The 21,679-nt window shown below is 39.9% G+C and overlaps 2 protein-coding genes across 5 annotated transcripts in view; one reads left to right on the top strand and one right to left on the bottom strand.

Moving 5' to 3' along the window:
• The first annotated feature begins 222 nt into the window (after nucleotides 1-222).
• On the top strand, nucleotides 223-8,432 carry LOC134743444 (palmitoyltransferase ZDHHC6). Its single transcript, XM_063676840.1, has 8 exons — nucleotides 223-427; nucleotides 1,091-1,272; nucleotides 1,837-1,921; nucleotides 3,462-3,589; nucleotides 4,789-4,956; nucleotides 5,815-6,021; nucleotides 6,567-6,754; nucleotides 7,434-8,432. The coding sequence occupies exons 1-8, from the start codon at nucleotides 376-378 to the stop codon at nucleotides 7,546-7,548; spliced, it is 1,125 nt and encodes a 374-aa protein (XP_063532910.1). The 5' UTR covers nucleotides 223-375; the 3' UTR covers nucleotides 7,549-8,432.
• A 2,253-nt stretch (nucleotides 8,433-10,685) lies between these two features.
• The window catches only part of LOC134743466 (tubulin alpha-1A chain), a 44,682-nt gene continuing 33,688 nt past the window's right edge, over nucleotides 10,686-21,679 (bottom strand). Inside the window, exons 3-9 of one of the 4 annotated variants that reach the window (XM_063676905.1) lie at nucleotides 18,909-19,081; nucleotides 17,552-17,680; nucleotides 13,724-13,894; nucleotides 12,941-13,144; nucleotides 12,117-12,269; nucleotides 11,707-11,819; nucleotides 10,686-10,972 (exon numbers count right to left, since the gene is read on the bottom strand). In XM_063676905.1, the coding sequence (XP_063532975.1) occupies nucleotides 10,789-10,972; nucleotides 11,707-11,819; nucleotides 12,117-12,269; nucleotides 12,941-13,144; nucleotides 13,724-13,894; nucleotides 17,552-17,680; nucleotides 18,909-19,081 (1,127 nt within the window). In that variant the 3' untranslated portion in view covers nucleotides 10,686-10,788. Of the gene's footprint in view, nucleotides 10,973-11,706; nucleotides 11,820-12,116; nucleotides 12,270-12,940; nucleotides 13,145-13,723; nucleotides 13,895-17,551; nucleotides 17,681-18,340; nucleotides 18,448-18,482; nucleotides 18,577-18,624; nucleotides 18,719-18,908; nucleotides 19,082-21,679 lie in introns of those variants that run through there. The other 3 variants (XM_063676906.1, XM_063676909.1, XM_063676908.1) reach the window with 3 other exon arrangements.

Here is a 21,679-nt window from a genome sequence, read left to right as displayed (position 1 = left end):
ATAAGGATTTTGTTTGTTCCTATTTGGTTTATGAATATTTTAACATGGAATGTCGTGAAAAAATCTGACCTGATGAAGTTTATTCCATCGTGAAAAAAATTATACAAGATTTCCCTGACGTTAAATCTTTTAATGTAATAGGGAAATTAGGAAACCGTATCAGGTAACATTATGGACAGCAGTGTGTCGATGACAGAACAGAATTGACAGATGTCAGCCGGTGGATACTGCTTTTTTGCGTTGAGTGTTGTTTTTTACATTTTCGGACCATTATTTACGTACATTTTATTCACGTTGTGTGAAGAGAAGAGAATGCTGAGGACAAATACTCCTAAAATAATTTCTGCACTTAATTAATAGCCTAAATAACCTAAAATGTTTGGTTCCTTACGAAGAATTCTGCATTGGGGTCCCATTTGTGTTTTGGGTATGTATTTGATTATAAGATCCTTTCCTGAATCGTTATAGATGTTATCATAACTATAAATCTGTATAAATAAGTATGAATTTGTATAGGAAATTGCTTTTTAAGTATTTGATTATCTACTAAATTGCTAATGAGACTAAGAGCTTTATGGTAAAGAACCGTTCCTGGCTGGTTCTTTTTTACTTGATGTGAATTTTCTAGAATCTGAGAAATCTATCTACTGACCTATGCAATTGATTTTCAAGTTTTCATACAGAAATTTGAATAAATAGTCATTATTAATGTTTTCACTTCTTGAAATGTTCATTAAATATTATAAACTAAGATAGATAGCATACACTAAAGAAAAAGTGACCAAGTCCACCGGTGGCCGAGGCGGGAATCGAACACGCGTCTTCAGCTTACGCGGCTAACATCCTGACCACTACTACATATACTTCTTCTTCAGTTGGTCCCTTAATACAGAGGATTGTGACATCATGTCCTTCTGCTGAACACCAGGTTCCTCCATAGGGTTCTGTTCCTCGCCAAGCACATGGCCTCGTGCAGTTTTAATAAACTATGACTAATATACTATGACTAGAATGTTTCATAAAATAATTTGATTTGTTTCCTAGTTTTCATTAAATATTATAATTGAAAATATAATTACTTATTTCCCAGGTATAATAAAGCTAGTGACATGGACCATGGTGCACCTGATCGGCATGTGGTGGCCACCACAGGGCTCCCTCGGTGGCGCCATCCATGCTTGCTTGTTCCTGTTCCTGTCCGGAGGCACGCTGTATTACTTCCTGCAGTCTTTACTTGAGGGACCGGGATATGTGCCGTTGGGTTGGAGACCAGTAAGTTAATTTTAGAAAAGATAGATATAACTCCGTAATAGATGGATACAGTGTAAGGAAAAAACGTGCCTCGAAAATCACGAAAATTTGATTCTCGATCAGATGGCGCCACTACCTTTGGCCTACTCTCGTATAGAGGGCGTTGACGGTTTCGTTTGTTATTTAACAATTTTAACGCATATCAGTGAAAGAACATGGGTCAAAATCATATGAAAATAATTAATGCAAATAAATGCATTTGTCCATATTTAAATACATTTTATCATATTTTTATAAATCTACATTTTTAGTTTTAAAGTGTGTCGATAGATGACAGTGAATTTACTGTGGTTACAAAATTTACTATGACAGTACCGCTCTATCCTATTATATCCTCTTTGATTTTAGTTTAAATTTACGGAACCCTTGGAACGCGAGTCCGACTCGCATTGGGCCGGTTTTTATCCATACAACTGGATTTTTATGGATTAGAATTTTAAGCCCTCATTTCCTTTAATTTTAAATAAAACATGGCAGTAAAAGCTGCAATGTAAAGTCTAGTTTTGTCATATTTTATTTTTTTAGGCAAATGAAAAGGACACGGACAAGCTGCAGGTCTGCACAATCTGCAATGGATACAAAGCTCCACGGTCACACCATTGTAGTAAATGTAAGTATGCTCCGCAATAACACGTATTTTGTAAAAAAAAAAATCTTCTTTTCATTGTTCTAACTCTAACCATTGTCATTTATGATTAAAAAAAACAGGGTTTGAAAGGATAATTATCAATGATAGTGATCTTGATAATTATCGTGATTTTTATGCCTGATAATTATCGATTTGATAATAACCAAAAATATACGAAGATTCTAAGACCAGATTTTAAAATTAACTGAAGAATTCAAAGAAAATAAATATAGCACCATCACCAAAGACTATAATTATCTGGATAATTTCGAACCCTGAAAAAAAAAACAAAAGATATTCATTCACACCTTATTCTGGATTACACCTAAATTGCATTATTTGGGGCATTTTTTATGAAAAGGGGACCTTATTGTCGATGGCGCTTACGCCGCACAGCGTCGCGCGGCATTTTTTTTTATATCGGGGCATCGTTTATAATGGCGTAAGCGACATCGACAATAAGGTCCCTTTTTATAGAAAATACCTCATTTAATGATAGTAGCAGAAAATGTAACTGAGGAAATTTTCAATCATCATAGTGACAGGGAGTACAAAAGTGACACCAATATTGCGGTATTTAATTCTCAGCATATTTCCCTTTTATCACAAACTGAATGCATCATCTGTTTTCTTGTTTTTCTTATGTATCTAATAACAGTAATAATATTATTTTATTTTTATTTTATTGGTATTTAGGACAAAAACAGCCGTAAATATACTACTTACAAAAGTATTATTACATAGTATTAGGCCAATAACAGTTATCCGTTGGTTGAAAAATAATAAATAATAATAATAATAAAAATGTTTATTGAGTTCGCACAAACAAACGTAATTATAACTGGGCAGGTGCCTCTTTTTAAGCGTACAATGACACTTGTGTCAAGAGACACCGCTCTCCCGTAGGTGGTAACAGAATTTATATAAAAGCAATAGCTGTGGCTTAAAACTAATGTTTCTTCAAAATAACTAAAAATAGAAAGAAATTAAGTATATAAAGCTAATATATAAGCTAGTATATAAAATATACAGATATATTATTAATAATACAAATTAATATTTAAAATGAAAGACTGCAAGCCACATATGAAACAGTAGGTGTGTCCAAAGCCTCAATAAAAACCAGATTAAAAAAAAAACAGTAGGTGATAGATTGATACACAATTAACATGAATAGTGAAAGTGAAGTAAGGTGCAAATTTTTGCATGAATTTAATAGGAAAATTTTATTTATTTATTATTTCGTTTTAGACAGGCAACTGATGCTGGTACGTCTAAATCATAGTTCACTTAGCACGATTTCACAGTTTAGATACCCTAAACCGGCGAGCGTGTATGAGGAATGTTATGAAAGTGAAGGAAGCGAAAGAGGTATGTCAGGATCGTAGCAAGTGGAAATCCGTGGTCTCTGCCCACCCCTCCGGGAAATAGGCGTGATTATATGTATGTATGTATGTCACAGATTAGATAGTTTGTCTAGTTGTCTAAATGCCTTAACATTAACATTTTCTTTATCTCACAGGTGGGCGATGTATATTAAAAATGGACCACCATTGTCCATGGATCAACTGTTGCGTGGGTCACGCAAACCACGCATACTTCACACACTTCTTGACGTTCGCAGTGCTGGGTTGTCTCCAGGCATCCATTGTAAGTTTACTTAGGGCCTGTTTCACAATGTCCAAGTAAAGTATTGGATAGCTAATTAACAAATAAATTAACTGCCAGATAAAATTTCCTACAATAAAAGCACTTTATCCAGCAGATAAAGCTTATTTGGAGATTGTGAAACGCCAACGATGACTTTATTCGTCAGATAAGTGGCAAGTAGCTTATTCAGGACTTTACTTGGACATTGTGAAACAGGCCCTTAGACTTTAAAGGCTGGCGTCCACTAGGCTCGCCGAGGCGAATCGCAATAATTCGCCTTCTATACATTTTTGAAATCAACCTTATCGACAACCGACAATGTGGTACCTTTTGGTTGAAAACGTCACATATATTGCTTTGCTAATACACGAAATAATAACGTACTAGTCAATCAATTCTAACCCGTTATAATTTATACTAATTACTTTTGCTGCCCATCACAAGATTAATATTTTATACATTCTAAAGACTTATTTCCCTAATCTTGTCTGGATAATATCGCTTACAGCGATAAGACCACCTGTTGCTACCTTTGTCTACATTATAAACCTGTTTGACTTATTTTCTTTTGGGATGCAATAATAGTACATTATTGTCGAGGCCCGGAAGTAGCTACTTGCTGGCTGAGGATTCGTTTTAAACGGACGACCTTGGGAGTCCGTTTAATTGAATCCGAAGCCAGCAAGTAGCCTTGCAGCCGAGTCATATATAGTGCTTTTCTCAAAAATGGCGCAATAAATACAAATATAATATAAATATTTTACAGAAGCAACGTTCTTACGTATATATTTTCACAGAAGATTTGCTTTGCCGCCTTTTTATTTTTTTTAAATTGAAAAACGAAGTGTATTTTTCTGCCGAAAATACGCCAACCTATTTGAGATAGCTAAATAGTCGCAGTACCAACATTATAATAATAACTACTGATCGTCTGTTTGGCTGTTTAATGGACCTATGCCTTCATTTGATATGACCACTTCAACTTTTAAAAAGTTTGGAACTCTACAAATAATGAAATTTGTATGCAACATTGCAGTCCCGAAATCGAGACTGCGATGTTTTTAACTTTTTAATTTTTTGACTGACCATAAACTACGCACTTCGCGACCTAATTTTTAACCGGCAACGTCGACTTTGCCGTCCATTTTTGAGAAAAGAATATTTACTTATCTACTTACTTATTTTTGTACTGTTGTCAGGTGCTGTCAATCTGCATGTACCACGCTTTAAACCGCGCATGGTACGTCCAGAGCGGCACACGCGCTCCCCGCGTGCTGCTGACGCTCCCGACGTTGTTGCTGACGCTACTTGCCATCGGCATGTGTGTCGGCGTCGTGCTTGCTGTCGGTACTCTGCTGTTCCTACAGGTAAAACTATCTTAGCTAACTTAGCGGTTTCACTCACGTATTTTTAGTCACTCGCGCGACATGTTTCAGTACGTGACGCCCGCCCGTCGTGACCGCTACTCACTCAGGCACTGTTAGTGCTTGAAAATTGAGACCTAGGCTCTCCGAAACATGTCGCGCGAGTGACTAAAAATACGTGAGTGAAACTGCTAAGTTAGCTAAGTTAGTATATCTCACGATAGTTTAAATTAGGTAAAACTATGTTCGGGATCATAATTCATAATACATATATAATAATTATATAAGTCGTTTTTAGGCCCATAACATGCTTAGAGTAAATCATGGTCAAATACTTTGTTCAACTACAATATTTTTTCCATCATTAGAACTAATTAAAAAAACATTCTCTTAAAATCCACAATACATGTTTCGCCCAGTTGAAAAAACACAAATATTATCAACGACATATTAAAAAAATCACATAGGTGCACAAAAAAAACCGGCCAAGTGCGAGTCGGACTCGCTCACCGAGGGTTCCGTACTTTTTAGTATTTGTTGTTATAGCGGCAATAGAAATACCTATTCTGTGAAAATTTCAACGGTCTAGCTATCACGGTCCATGAGATACAGCCTGGTGCCAGACAGACAGACGGACAGTGGAGTCTTTGTAATAGGGTACCCGTTTTTACCCTTTGGATACGGAACCCTAAAAACATACTCTTGAAACCCACAATACATGTTTCGCCAGTTGAAAAAAAAACACATATATTATCAGCGGCATATTAAATAAATCACATAGGTACACAAAAAACAGGTAAAAAGAAAACTCTTAAGATAAAAACAGTTGAGTGTAAGCTAACCCTTTAATTACTTCACCAGATTCGAAGCATCCTTCGCAACCGCACCACAATAGAAGACTGGATCCTAGAAAAAGCAGTCTGTCGTCGCCAGGAAGCCGGTCTGCCAGCCTTCGTGTTTCCATACGATCGGGGGTGGAAGGATAACTGGCATATCGTGTTTAAGGGGCATCTGTATGATGGATTGACGTGGCCTGTGAAGGAAGGTTGTGGGCAGTATGATCTTACGGTGAGTATCTGTTAGCCTTTCATTTCTTTAATTTTTATTTTTTAAGCAGGTTTCATAATCGCCGTAGAATCCGTGTTTATTGCGTAAAGTATGGAATAGGGACTGTTAAATTGTATACTAGTGACAAGAGCCAGAAAGGGCCAGAAGCCATTTAATGCCATTTTGCAGGAAAAAAACAGCAAAGCCACTAAATTAAAACGTTAAATTTTGACGAATCCTGGTCACGGCACCAAATGTAACAACACACTTGACAACTATGAAAAACATTGAAATATTCACAAATGGGTACCTAACTCATGTAATTAAGATCGAATATGTCTCGTCATCTTTGGATTCGTTACAACTGTTAATATAATGAAACGATTAGTATTGTTTGCCTATCTACCTACATTGCTGCGCCCATCAGGGTTTCATGTGTCATTTGTGTAGGTACAAATAGGTACCTATACTCTTAAGTACTTCTAAAACCTGTAATGTACATGTGAAATGCAATAAATAAATACAATGCAATACAATATATAACTTTATAAACATAAATATTTCAGCGAGAACAACTAGCCCAAAAAGCGGACAAGCGCGTCCGCTCCCGCCTCTACACAGCCGTGGCCGACTATTCCGGCCGCTGGGTGCCTCTCTTCAGCAGGCCTAGGGCTGCGCTGGCGGCTCCTTGTACCGATGAGCCCCGTTTACCCTTGCAGCCGGGTGATGTCATTAGAGCTACGAGGCAGAGGAAGTGAGTAATTTGTTCTGACTGTCGAAATGGGGCTAAATTCGTTATTTCTATTTTTTGATGCGCTGGACTAAAAGGCATTTTTTTTTTTCATTTTAAAAATCTTTTCACTCTGGTCTATTTTATGACGGTTGCCTGTTCCTCATAAAATAGACCAAGTGAAAAGACGGAATGGAACTCTACTTGGGTGTTTTCTAAAATAAATATTGAAAACCTGATTCTCACAGATCCTGGTGTTTTTGGGTTTATTCAACTCAGAATCACTAGCATATTCAATCTTAATGATAAAAAAAAAGTCCCAAAAATTTGTATGAAAATTGACATTCAAGTGAAATATTTTTTCACACTAAAACGTGACGTAATGGAATTGACATTTTGGGACATCTTTTTTAATGGCAGGATGGAGAATGCTGTCGATTCTCAGTAGAATGAGCTTAAAATGTCCAGATTTGAAAGAATCAGGTTTTCAATATTTATTTTAGAAAACGCCCACTTACACTCAGCATGGCCCGAAACGACATGCCGGAGGCCGGTGTTCTAAAAATAATAATGAAGTCTTTATTTACTTTCGTGTCCGATAAATGAAAATCCGCTCTTGAAATGATCTATGTCGTTAGGATTCCTTTTTGCGAAAGTTCCCTATTTCCGAACGTTTGTAATAATGCACAATGACGTCTTCCAGACACTGGTTGTTCGGCGAACGGGTAGGGGAGAGTGGGGCGGGTCGGGGCCCGCGGGGATGGTTCCCGCGCGCCGCCGCCGTGCCCACCGACCTGCTCAAGCCTCATACAGACTAGTACCCTAGAGGTCACTTTATCTACTGACTCGTAAGTTTACCTCACAGATATAAATATAGGGATCCCTTTGTTTGACATACTTATTTAAAGTCATAATGTAATTATTGTCATATTATCATTAGTCATAATTCTGAAACCGTTAGCTTTTCAGGATTTTCCTCAGGTTATCCTATAGATAGGTTAGGTTAGGTTTGTTTCATGGCAATCCTGAAAAGTTACGCGTTTCTGAGAAAAACCAAATTATGACTAACAAAAATGTGGACAAGCAATACATTATGACTTAAAACTATATGGGAAAAAATAGTGACCCATAAATATACCATAGATGACGCAAATGCATCTGCTTCGCGTGTCCGAACCCCGACCGAGCGTCGAGGTTGACCGTCGCTCTTGACAGTCCACGCGCGTCAGTTGTTGCAGCCGGACGTCCGTGAAAACTTAAAAAAAATGCTTCGTTGCGTGATAGTTAACTGCAACAGCCCAAAAATTGCGACCACCCAAAGGCAAGGACACATTTCCTATCACAAAATCTAGATACTATTTCATTGCGATAAGGGTTACAACTGAGCACTGTTGTCCTTAGTTATAATCCTTTGTGATTTGTGACGTATTTATCTTTATTTAAATTAGTTTAGAATATAATTATTCAGCAAATCTAATATTTTGATTTGTGGGAACAAAAAAGGGGCGAATACTTTTTCTCTCGTTTGTGACATCCATTTCAGTTTACACGTAATTTACAATAATCTTGAAAGTACGCACCGAATACCTAAAATAGATAAATGTGAACTCATATTATGACCAACTCTCAAAAATATTCAACAACTTTCCAGCTCGTCACAGACGCGATAATACATCAGCCGATAGCGGAAGATAAGTCCCGACAGATATATTAATTTGTGTTACTTTGAGTAGACACAGTACTATTTAAACTACCTCTAAACCGAACTAAATGTCATACCTATACGAAGGAAAATATGCCTATGTAATTTTTTCCTTCGTATATGTATATGACAATACCAAACTTGTCTAATGGTAATGGTTGCAATTATGTCTACCAATTTCCTCAAACTTTTTTAAATGGAGATATTTCAAACGCTACTTCCTTGTCGTTTGTCAGAAAGGGAGATTTTTATAAGTTAGGTTACCTTTTACATGAAATCGACACAACTCAGGGACTTTAATGTTCTATTATGCAAATGAGCTATTTTTTTATTATTTTATTTTTCGAAGCGATGAAGTGTTATTTTTATACTTGCGTAGATATTCAGTATAATTTCTACAAGATGTAGTAAAAAGCTTAGGTATATCTTAAAATGGATATGAGTACATATATTAATATAGATTTAGGTCATTATGACTCAAATAAAGGTTTCTAATGGATGTAACAAGATCTCTTAATACAGGTATATTTTCCTTAGACGTGGATTATAAAAAAATGTATGTATGGCGCGATGTTTACGTGGTATGTATGAACTCTTAAGTGAGTGTGTACTGTGTACTTGTAAATTTATTTATGTAAATAAACTTTATTCTAATTCAACTGGTTGACTTTTAACTACCCCTTTTAACCTTATTTAACTTCTTAAACGTTACATTTTTTGCGCGCGACGACATCGAAGACATATTTTTTTATATAGATGTTGACTATTTGTGTCGATTGAGTCACACCTACTGTCCTCAGTGGCGTATTGTAAACCAATCTAGCCGTGGGCAAAAACCACATCTGCGAGGCCCTTTTCAATGTGTTTTCCCCAAGGTAATAAAAAGGCTGGCTTTGCGAGGCCCTCCTAAGTGCGAGGCCGTGGAAGAAGGCCCCATTCGCCCACGCCTAGCTACGCCACTGACTGCCCTATTCCTACACCTAATCGCCAAGTCGCAGCCACGGTTATGCACATAGTCTATTTTTGTTTTAAAGAACGTCTTTGAAACTGTGCGCCATTCTTTATTGTAATAAATAAAAATTTAAAAACATTTAATGCAAAAAACTAACATGCCAGTGCCAGTAACAAATGTTCAATCCACAGCGCAGGATTTGTCAAAGTTGGTACACCGAAAAATAGTATCAGATCATGCTTCGTCAAAAAATTCAAAAACAACAAAAAAAACCCACTAACTAGGTCTGCCTCGTCAAAAATTACCTTTTAACAATTAAGCCCCAAACGTTCTGAATGGCTAAATATATTCGTCGGACCAGTCGGGCCAGCGTAATCAACAAGAATATATAATACAAAATAATAGAGATAATTAAAATAAAACAAGTATAAATGTGTAAAATGTTTATTGTGCATTTTAAAAAAACCGTAAACCTACGTACAAAAATTCTCACCACATAAAAAACAACTGTAGTAAGTTAGCTCTAGCGTTAAACTATATTAAATCCACGTTATTATATTATCACGTTTGTTACAATTAATAAATGCAGTTAAACATAATACATATAAACTTTCATTTGAAATTACTTGCCGAAAGTTTGCACTGTAGCGTTTCAGTCAAGCACGAATCTTAATTATATCTTAATTATAATTCAGTGGCGTAGCGTGAACCAATCTAGCTGTGGGCGAAAACCACATTTGCGAGGCCCTTTTCAATGTGTTTTCCCAAGGTAATAAAAAGGTTGGCTTTGCGAGGCCCCCCTAAGTGCGAGGCCGTGGGCGAGGGCCCCACGCCTAGCTACGCCACTGTTTAAATGGACGCTAAAATAAAGGAAAATTGATAATTTGTATCAAAAAATCTCGATGACAATTAGAAAAGATGAATACAAAATTATTTGACAAGATGGTAAAGTTGACGAAATATTAAGTGAGCCGATCTCATTTTATATTTCGTCAACCTTACTTAATGTTAATAAAATTAGGTATTTCCTTTGTTATTTCTTATTACAGTAGGAGTTATGAGTCATAAGCGTTGACTTACGGTTGATAATTATATATACCCTCATTTTAAAGGCTATTCAATTTATGAAAGGAGATATTTTACAGTTTTTAGTCAATTTTCTATCTAGCCGCCCACGAAGAAACACTTGCCGAGACAAATATTAAAAACACAATGCAATGTATGTTTTTATAGGGTGGCTTGGCTATAGAAGATATTTCACCACAAGCTAGAGGTTGCTCTTTATCTTTTTACCACCATTGAGTACACAAATGTATAAAACTTTAAAATCATGGGTATTGTAGATTAGTCCTCACTTTTAGACTAACTTCAACGCTTACGTAGTACCTAATACCTCCTAACCTCCTAATACTCATTCTCCTCGTCGAGCTCCCCCTCGGTGGAGTCGACGCCGACCTCCTCGTAGTCCTTCTCGAGCGCGGCGAGGTCCTCGCGCGCCTCCGAGAACTCGCCCTCCTCCATGCCCTCGCCCACGTACCAGTGCACGAAGGCGCGCTTCGCGTACATTAGGTCGAATTTGTGGTCCAGTCTGCGGAGGAGAAAAATATAGAATTAGACCTAAACAAGTCTGCAACGATTTTGATAACACACAAGTGCAAGTGTTATTACACGACTGCCCAAAAAAAGGAGTGTATTGTTTTCAGGGTTCATGTTTGTATGTATGTGAGTTACTTTATTTTAACATTTTGGACGCCAATGACGGATATATCGGCACCGCAGGTCCAACGCCAAAGACGGATTAATCGGTCAAAGACCATAGAGCAACATAGACCTAAGTGCATGTGCATAAAGTTCAATTTTAGTTTTGACATTTCGGTGACGTGGCGAAAAGGTTAAACGTCATTGTCGTACCTATAAAATAACACTTGCACTGCGTGTGCAATTAAAATCTTGGTCTAACTCTAGATATTTAAAGGTAGGTAAGCAGTGGATATTGAAATCTTTCGGATCTCATCAAGACGTGGAAGACAACATTAGGGTACCAAACTAATGTTTTCTCATACCCATGAATTCATGAGCTGAATGTATTGGTTTAAGTATGAATATTTCTGAAAGTAGATAGAATTGTCTATGGCCAAGGAAATCTATCAATTCATTATAATACGTCTAGACAATAATCAGACATAATAATCAGGCATAATAGAGGCATTTTGTTTATGCTAATTTTCCAAAAACATTTCCTTTTATTCAGTACTGGTGGCTAGCTTTAAGTAGTCAACCACAGAGGTGTAATGGCTTTGTTTAACTCTGGGTTATACATACCTGGCCCAAGCCTCGGCAATGGCGGTAGTGTTAGACAACATGCACACAGCGCGTTGCACTTTGGCCAAGTCACCACCAGGGACTACCGTCGGCGGCTGGTAGTTGATGCCCACCTGAACACAAGTAAAATTTAATTATAATTTAACCGCAGGAACTCCAACTATAATTATCTTCAAATAAATACATGTAGGTATTCAGGCCCCCAAAATCCGTTTTTTCCGATTACAAAAATTTGCGCTCGCGCGCGTTCTTAGGCGCTGTTACCTTATACATTTTTAGTCTTAGGAAATTTGATTCCTGTTCCACTTTGTGCCGTAATACAGCGATAATTATATGAGATCTCTAGTGGTTTGATTGTGACTGATAAGGCACGAAGTGGCACATCACATATCCATGTCCATGAAAGTTACCTTGAACCCTGTGGGGCACCAGTCCACGAATTGGATGGTCCTCTTAGTCTTGATGGTGGCGATGGCCGCGTTCACGTCCTTCGGCACCACGTCTCCCCTGTACAGCATGCAGCACGCCATGTACTTGCCGTGGCGTGGGTCGCATTTTACCATCTGGAATACAAGGGTTTCACCTTCTTGATCACTTTTATTCGAATGACTTTTATGCTGCACTTTGTGATGCCAAAGAAGTAAATGGCAAGGAGATTACCTAGGTACGCTACTTGAGAGATATCGTAACTCTCATCATCGATTTGATGAGGTCTATTTAGCGGTTGTACGGAAAAAAGGCAAACAGTCTTCGAGGCAAGCAGTTTTTCTAAATAGGTGCGTATGTAGATTTCGCTTTTACCAAGCTAGAAACAATCTACAATACTTACTTTACGCAATGTATGTTACCTATGTTAAGTTTCACGCATTTTCGACCATGACAATGTTAAACCAATCCTTCCTCCGCCATCTCAGTCAGAAATCTTCAGAGAGGCTTTTTCTCAGCAGGAGGACATTGTCAGCTGCTATTAAATGTAAATAAAACCTTTTTTTTGGTAAAGTTTTACCTGGTTGGCAGGCTCGAAGCAAGCGTTAGTATTCTCGGCAACCATCAGGTGTTCATGGTCCGCTTTCTCCGCCGAAATGCGTTCTAAGTTCGTCTGGAACTCCGTGAGGTCCGTTGAGCGCTTGGAGTCAAGTCTTTTGTTTGGCTTGTGTTTTGTTGGTCAGTGGAAAATAAGAGAGCATTTTCTCATCAGTGGGATATACAATAAGCTTATAGGTAAAGTTTTCACCTGGTTGGCAGGCTCGAAGCAAGCGTTAGTAATCTCGGCAACGGTCAGCTGTTCGTGGTACGCCTTCTCCGCCGAGATAACGGGAGCGTAGGTGGCGAGAGGGAAGTGGATGCGCGGGTACGGCACTAAGTTGGTCTGGAACTCCGTGAGGTCCACGTTGAGCGCTCCGTCGAAGCGAAGCGAGGCTGTGATGGAGGATACGATCTGGAAACAGTTTGGTTATCTGTAAGAGGGTAAAATAGTCTACACATCGAGATCATTTCCAGAAGCCTGCGGAGTCACGAGGCACCAGGAAGATTATGTGCGTATGGTCGGAGTTAGGTTAGGATAACTGTTCTGTAATTTTCAGGCAAAGCCGCAAAGGCGTGTATCGTAAGTATCTAAGTACAACTCGAGATAGGTAATGGTTGAAAGTATTTTTTATATATTCAGCATTTTGTGTTAAGTATTGGAAGATAGTGAGGTATTGAAACTGAATTTCCCATCAACATTCGCACTCCTTCCTTGTATGTCCTGTACATTCTACTCATATGGTTCTATCTTGTCAACCCAGCAACATACTCTTTGGGGTACCTACTTAATTAGGCAGGAAAGTAGTTGGTAACCTTGCAGCCTTCTATGTCGATTCTGCATAGTTACCAAAGTTGCTGTCAATCCACTCATAACTCATTAAGTACCTGTCCGCTCGATGTCCAAGTTCCGACGGCAGATGTCTTAGATGGCTTCTTTGTCGATCATGAAAGCGCAGTCAGAGTGTTTCATGTGTGGTATAATTGTAGTTACCTGTCCGATCAGCCTGTTAAGGTTGGTGTACGTAGGACGCTCGATGTCCAAGTTTCGACGGCAGATGTCGTAGATGGCCTCGTTATCGACCATGAAAGCGCAGTCCGAGTGCTCGAGAGTGGTGTGCGTGGTCAGGATAGAGTTGTACGGCTCGACCACTGCTGTTGACACCTGTGGGATAAAGAATAAATCATTAATTTTGGATAAGTTGTCTTATGTCTGTCTGTTCCACGCACAAATGGCCCGAGGCTGACGGGCTAAGTCCGGTAATCGGAGCCCATACCGTAACGAAGTTGTCTTATTACAAGTAAGGTACTGATCACAGAAAGCCAACGTCCTTTAACCTTTTCGACGCCGAGTCAAACACAAAAGCTGTCACTCGGACGCCACGTCACCGAAGTGTCAAAACTGGAATTGAACTTTATGCACATGCACGTAGGTATGTGTTGCTCTGTGGTCTTTGACCGATTAAATCCGTCTTTGGCGTTGGACCTGCGGTACCGATATATCCGTCATTGGCGTCCAAAAGGTTAAATATCTTTCAGGCCGTCTGTATTTGAGCGGATGTAAATGGTCGTGATCAATGTCATTAGTATTTCATGAAGTAGATTCTTTCCTAGAGTTAGACCAAGATAAGTCTGCAACGATTTTGATAGCACACAGTGTCATTACGTCATAATTTCATAGAAGTTTGACGTTTAAAATAACACTTTCACTGCGTATGCTATCAAAATCGTTGCAGACTTGTCTTGGTCTGACTCAGGGCATTTCGCCGTAAGGTGCTAATATGTTGTATATGTGATACTGATGGATTTTATTACTTCTACTTTCAGCTACAATTAGTATCTTGCAAGATTTGGCTATTATTGGTTAACCCCTAGGTAAAAAAAGTTGATGGATTGAGGTAAGATCTGCTTTATGACTTTTAAAAAGTCTCTGTAAGTACTATTCCGTTCTGATTCATAAACTAAGAGTGACATAATAAATATGTGGGTCAGTTTTATCGTATGTTGCCTGTCTGAGCGTTGGGAGGAGCTTGCGGTTAAGAGACCGGAATGGCGCAATAAGGTAAGAGAAGGTGTAGCTACTTTCGAAGAAGCTCGACTTGAACACCTCGACCTAAGCCGTCCTACGCATACGCTAAACGAACAAGGGAAGCTTTATTGTGCACAGTGCGACCGGATATTTAAAACAAAGTTCGGTTTTGCGAGCCATATACGTGCTCATAACATAGACCTACATAGTAATACTACCACCAAGAGACAGTTGCTTGATATATTGGCAGTACATCGTTTTGGTCAGTACGTTGACGAAGCCACCAGGAGGGACGGTGACAGCGCAACGCTACTAGACCACGCATATGCAAATATCCGAGACGACCGTGTGTCCGCGGAATGCATTGTCACTAACTTAAGTGATCATGAAGCGCAGCGACTCACCGTGCCCCGCCCCGCCCCCCGTGCCACCCGGTGCCTCAGGTGATAACAAAACGAGTCTTTAGCGAAAAAAACATTGCGTCTTTTGTTGCTGCCCTCGAGTCAATAGATTGGCAAGCAATTACTGCAGATCATAGCGATAAATGTAATCACTTCGCGACTAAAATTATTAACATTCTCTCAAGCCAACTCGATATTCACCTTCCGTTGCAAAATATAACCATACGCCACAAAAATAATCCTTGGATAGATAGTGAATTGATTGATTTAAAACTGTTGGCCTTTGATTTTATTAATTTGTCAAACAAATACCCCGCCAATACCTCCTTATACGAAGCCTCAAACAAAATTCAAAAATCATACGATAATAAATTAAAAAGTAAACGTAAAGAATACATTAATTCATTGATTAACAGTAACCCCAATAAGTCCAAAGCAATGTGGAACGCCATTAATACCGAGCTGGCTCGGACGCCCCGTGAGCGCGTCGACTACACCGAGCTGCTAGTGGACAGCGCGGGCCGTCCGTTCGCGACCAAACAACTGGCGGTGGATGCACTAAACCACGAATTCGTATCGGCAGCCGTCGCGTGCGGCGCGCCCTCTGCCGATCGCGACCAGTGTATTGCCTCTTTATTGGACGAGCGCGCTGCCAGCGACTGTTCTATTAGACTCAGGCCGTTTACACCGTACGAAATTGCAAAAATATTCAAAACATCTATTGCACCCAAAAATAGCACCGACGTCTATGGCCTCTCCGCTAAACTGCTAAAACGAGCCAGCCCCGCAATCAGCTATGCCCTGGCTAACCTATTTAATAACTGCATGCGGTTAGGAGTGTATCCGGAGTGTCTCAAAAAGGTCAAAATATGTCCACTTTATAAAGGGAAAGGAAAAAAATCCACTATAAAATCATATCGTCCCATATCTTTGGTCCCAGGCCCTAGTAAATGTTTTGAAGCAGGGTTAAATAACAGATTACTCAGTTTCTGGGCACCAAGAAACACCCTATCTGACAGCCAATATGCCTACCGACACGGCCGGTCCACTACACACCTGGTGCGAGAAGTGGTGCGCTGTGTGCTGCGCGCCCGCGAGGCGGGACGATACGTAGCTGCCATCTGCTGCGACTTATCGCGTGCCTTCGACACGGCGGACCACGCACTAGTTGCAGACAAATTGGCTCACTACGGTATCCGAGGCGCGGCCTCCAAACTAATACTGTCATTTATGACCGGCAGGGCCCAGGTGGTCATCGGGGATGGAGGTAAGGCTGTGTCCTCCGAATTACAAAACCTGATGGGCGTGCCTCAAGGATCATGCCTCTCCAACACACTTTTTAGCATTTTGCTGAACGACCTGCCAAAGACAATAAAAGGCGCAGACACACTAATGTATGCCGATGACGTCACGGCTGTCGTCAGTGCGACCACTGAACAGGGGTTGGAAGAGGCACTTAACCTTGTTATGGAACAACTGCACCAGTGGTTCCGGTCAAACGGTCTCGCTTTAAATAAAGAGAAAACGAGCTACATGACATTTAAATTAAATGGTCATAGAAGCCCAACCATGAGAGTGAGTGCAGGTGGTGCCCCTCTACAGCACGTGACCTGCACACGTCTGCTCAGGTTCCAGCTCGACAACGTGCTTTCTTGGGAGGCGCACATCAATGAACTGTGTGGAAGGCTAGGGCGCGCGTGCTTTGCATTGCGACGGTTAGCGAGCACAGCCGGAAAGGGCGCAGTGCGAGAGTGCTATTTTGCAACGGTGCACTCGCTCTTGACGTACGGCGTTGAGCTATGGGGACGTGCCTCCGACTGGAAACGTGCGTTTTCTATGCAGAAGCGCGCCTTCCGCGCGATGGCCGGCAAGGCGGCCGATGCACCGGCACGAGACATATTCCGCGATCTCAAGATTCTACCCCTACCGTGCCTATTTATTAACCAAGTAGCAATATTCATGCGCGAAAACCTAGCTATGTTTAAGTGCAGAGGTGTTAACATCAATTACAACCTCCGCAGTAATAGGCACCATAATAGGCTAGTCACCGAAGCACACAGACTTGCCAAGTCAGAGCGGTCCGTGTACATTTTAGGCCCCTCGATTTACAACCGCCTGCCTGACACTGTAAGAAATGCAACTTCCATCGCGGCGTTTAAAGCTAGACTAAAAAAGTGGCTGTCGCAAGAATTATTTTATAATTATCAAGATTTTTTTGATCAACCTATAATTTTGTAAATGCAATTAATTTATATACTTAATATTGTATAAATGTTATTAATATTGTGATATTTAAAATGTTGACGTGTAACTCTGTTATTAATAATAAATTTCATTTCACGCCATGGAGAACTATACATATATATATATATATATATATATACTATGTTACCTGTGGTGCAGGGTAGATGGAGAACTCCAGCTTGGACTTCTTGCCGTAGTCGACCGACAGGCGCTCCATCAGCAGCGAGGTGAACCCGGAACCGGTGCCGCCACCGAACGAGTGGAACACCAGGAAACCCTGAAACGATTAAGACAATGTAGTAGAATTTAAGTTAAATATGCCAGGGTATACTTTAGAGGTTTTGGAATTCTCTGTCAAAATAATTTCTTCATTTTATTGGTCCATACTTCAATCCAAATAACTATGACCATGCCTTATTTATTTAAACTTAATGCTTAAAGCATTCTCTACCAGTCAACCATTGGGTCAAACAGAAACGTGTAGTTAGTGCCTTTTAGTATAAAAGTTTATAGTAGTTTTTCCATTAGTCAGCTAGCTTCATCAACATCTACTTGTTGCCGATTGTAAAGTTGTTGTAGGTACGATTGCCATCAGTGACAAGACTGACAAGCCTTAGCTATTGATACCTCTGTTTGACAATATCAGGAATTGACAAATACTCGCATACGTCTTAGTGTAAGGCCTGAGTGGACGCTCGAAGCGGAGCGTTCGACGGGGCGTGCAGCGTGGCGTCGGGCTCACACAAGGGATTTGAGCAGCGTGCACTAAGGCCGCTCCTATACGTTTGCATTTGTTTAACATGCACGCTGCACGCCCCGCCCCGCTGTACGCCCAACTCGAGCGTCCACTTACATTTACACTTAGCAGTTTGTGGAGTCTTGCTAAACGGGATTGTAAAAATACCTAGTGTTGAAAAAAAAAAATCGTTGTCCTGACCAGAAGGCCGGTGCACTGGTTAGCCAGCTTCCTGATCCTATCAAGCACAGCATCGACTATTTCCTTGCCGATGGTGTAGTGTCCTCTGGCGTAGTTATTGCGTTCATTTACCAGAAAGTTTGTAATAATATGTTTTCCTCACCTGAAGACCTGTGCATTGGTCAGCTAACTTCCTGAACCTGTCAAGCACAGCATCGACTATTTCCTTGCCGATGGTGTACTGTCCTCTAGCGTAGTTATTGCGTTCATTTATCAGAAAGTTTATAAAAATCTGTTTTCCTCACCTGAAGACCTGTGCATTGGTCAGCTAACTTCCTGAGCCTGTCGAGGACAACATCGACTATTTCCTTGCCGATGGTGTACTGTCCTCTAGCGTAGTTATTGCGTTCATTTATCAGAAAGTTTATAAAAATCTGTTTTCCTCACCTGAAGACCTGTGCAATGATCAGCTAACTTCCTGAGCCTGTCGAGGACAACATCGACTATTTCCTTGCCGATGGTGTAGTGTCCTCTGGCGTAGTTATTGCGTTCATTTACCAGAAAGTTTATAATAATTTGTTTTCCTCACCTGAAGACCTGTGCATTGGTCAGCTAACTTCCTGAGCCTGTCTAGAACAACATCGACTATTTCTTTGCCGATAGTATAGTGCCCTCTGGCGTAGTTGTTGGCGGCATCCTCCTTGCCAGTGATAAGCTGTTCTGGATGAAACAACTGCCGGTATGTGCCGGTGCGGACTTCGTCTGGGGAAGAAGTATAAAATTGCGTTGAAGTGATATTTTCAAATATTTGGATCATTTCTTATAAAAGAGATCTGAAATGCCACTATCATCGACGCAAATTCAAGTTCCGCATTTTAGTATTTCAGTATCTCTTTATTCTCAGTGAAGTTGTCAAGTATGAGAAATATTAAGAGAAAAAGATTTAGGCGCTTATCAAGTTGATGCTGTTTCCGGATACACCGATGGTGTGATAACCTCCTTAGAAAGACTTAAGAGACTGTCTAGGCTCAAACACGAAACCATTTCTATTTTACAGACCAAGCAAAGACTGCGATAAAATACTGTGCCGCATTTAGTTTTGACCCTCGAGACGATATAAGTTGTCAACTTGTCATCTAAAGGGCCCACCCATTACCAGTCCGCCGGATATCAGTTGTTCGGAACTGTAAAATTTTTGTTCTAACTGACAGGCTGATATCGTCCGGCGGACTAGTAATGGGTGGGCCCTATTATTAAAACAGTCAAAATTTAAGTGAAATCGGTTATCGAATTTATCGATAGAGCGTTTTGAAGAACATCGTTGCGAATATTATAAGTTCGCCCGGGAGGAATCATACCTTACCTTACCTCTCTCTTCAAAACTATGTAACATCAACAAAGCTCAACAAACATCTTTAATTAAACAAGCTCCCCGGGAAACTCAATCCCAATTATCCCAAGTGTATCAGCTAAAATAAGCACCTTTATTGCAGAGAGCACTCAGTCATAAGTGACCTGCATTACGGCTGCAGCTTAAATTTATTTGTAGTTCGTTCCATGCGTTTGAGACGTTAGGAATGTAATGATGATTGTGTTCCTAATACCGTTATACCTACAGGCATGCGTTCTTTTGGCGAAGTGACTTCAATGAATAAGAAAATGTTAACTATTTCAACGAGATCAACCAATACGATCGGACTACAATATAATATAAATAAATCCATTAAAATCCATTAGATGTCACATAAAATCTAGAATATATTGTGGTTGGTCCGTAACACTCGTAACGCAATTAATCCATACTAATATTATAAATACCAAAGTATCTGTCTGTGTCTCACTCTGTGTGTTACCTCTTCAGGCTTAAACCGCTGAACCGATTTAGTTGAAATTTGCCATATAGTTTGAGTCCCGGGGAAGGACATAGGATAGTTTTTGTGTCGAAAATCATTCCTAAAGAGAGTGACAAGGGGGATGAAATTGAGAGATTTAATGAATTGCCTGATTGATGTCAAGCAATTAAGCTTATGCTCATATGTGGTAATTTCTATAAAAAGGGACCTTATTGTCGATCGCGCTTACGCCATTATCAACGATGCTCTGATATAATTACAATGCCGCGCGACGCTGTGCGGCGTAAGGCGCGTAAGCGCCATCGACAATAAGGTCCCTTTTCATAGAAAATGCCCCATGTTACACTTTATCCAGGCGCTTAACTTACTGTAGCTGCTGTTACTGATTCCACGCAGAAGAAGTCGCGGGCAAAAGCTAGTAATGATGTATAGGGTGGGCCAATGATAAATGCATTTTAACGAAAGATGTCAATACGAAAAGAGAATTTATCACTGGTCCACCCTATTTTTTTATATACTACGTCGGTGGCAAACAAGCATACGGCCCGCCTGATGTTAAGCAGTCTCCGTAGCCTATGTACGCCTGCAACTCCAGAGGAGTTGCATGCGCGTTGCCGACCCTAACACTCCTCTCCCTCGTTGAGCTCTGGCAACCTTACTCACAGGCAGGAACACAACACTATATGAGTAGGGTTTAGTGTTATTTGGCTGCGGTTTTCTGTAAGGTGGAGGTACTTCCCCAGTTGGGCTCTGCTCTAGATCTGGAATGACATCCGCTGTCCTGTGCCCTACCACACAAAGCGAGAGGTCATTCACAGTGCCCATGCCTCTCTTTTGGACGTAGTTTAAGGACATACCCGGGTCCGGACGTAGTTTAAGGCCATACCCGGGTCCAAATATATTATATAAATATTATATTATAAGTAGCACTGGTTTATACAAATAAGCTTATTTATAACTTTAGGTAACTGAACTGCGAATGGTTAGTTGATGCTGTCGGAAGCTGAATCATTGTAAATTATAACGGTACCAAACACTCATCTTCCAACAGTGTTATAAAATTACCTACAAACAGCAACATTTAACTGACCAATTATAAACCTTATCTCCTTGGAATAAGGTATACGAATTATCAGTTAACTGTGTTGAATATATGTACAAAATCGTGCTTGTTGTATTTTGAGTGGTAGATGGTATCGGAACACTTGAGATTATAAAGAGGTCTATAACGAGATTAAGTGATATGTTTTGGTCGGAAATGATTATTCATCATCTGTACTGCGTTGAATAATATTCTTTTCATCACACTCGTAACAGTCTTAATGCACACTAGTATTATAATTAACAGTTTTTTGTCTTTTTTTACTTAATACTTCATTTTTGTATCGCAAGTGTGATGAAAAACAATGCTTCGTTCCAGGTTTGACTTTTATTCGAATGTCGTATTTCTATGGCAAGTTATTTATAAAAACCGGACAAGTGCGAGTCGGACTCGCCCACCGAGGGT

This window comes from Cydia strobilella, chromosome 8 (genome assembly GCF_947568885.1).
Source record: "Cydia strobilella chromosome 8, ilCydStro3.1, whole genome shotgun sequence".
Taxonomy (NCBI): domain Eukaryota; kingdom Metazoa; phylum Arthropoda; class Insecta; order Lepidoptera; family Tortricidae; genus Cydia; species Cydia strobilella.
The sequence above is the reverse complement of the archived record's forward strand: the minus strand, read 5'-3'. Positions and strand labels throughout refer to the sequence as shown.

Coding starts and splice junctions, on each gene's coding strand:
- LOC134743444 (XM_063676840.1), top strand. CDS start 376: ATGTTTGGTTCCTTACGAAGAATTCTGCATTGGGGTCCCATTTGTGTT. Junction 1,922..3,461: donor GTCACACCATTGTAGTAAAT/GTAAGTATGCTC, acceptor TTTATCTCACAG/GTGGGCGATGTATATTAAAA. Junction 6,755..7,433: donor AGAGCTACGAGGCAGAGGAA/GTGAGTAATTTG, acceptor GACGTCTTCCAG/ACACTGGTTGTTCGGCGAAC.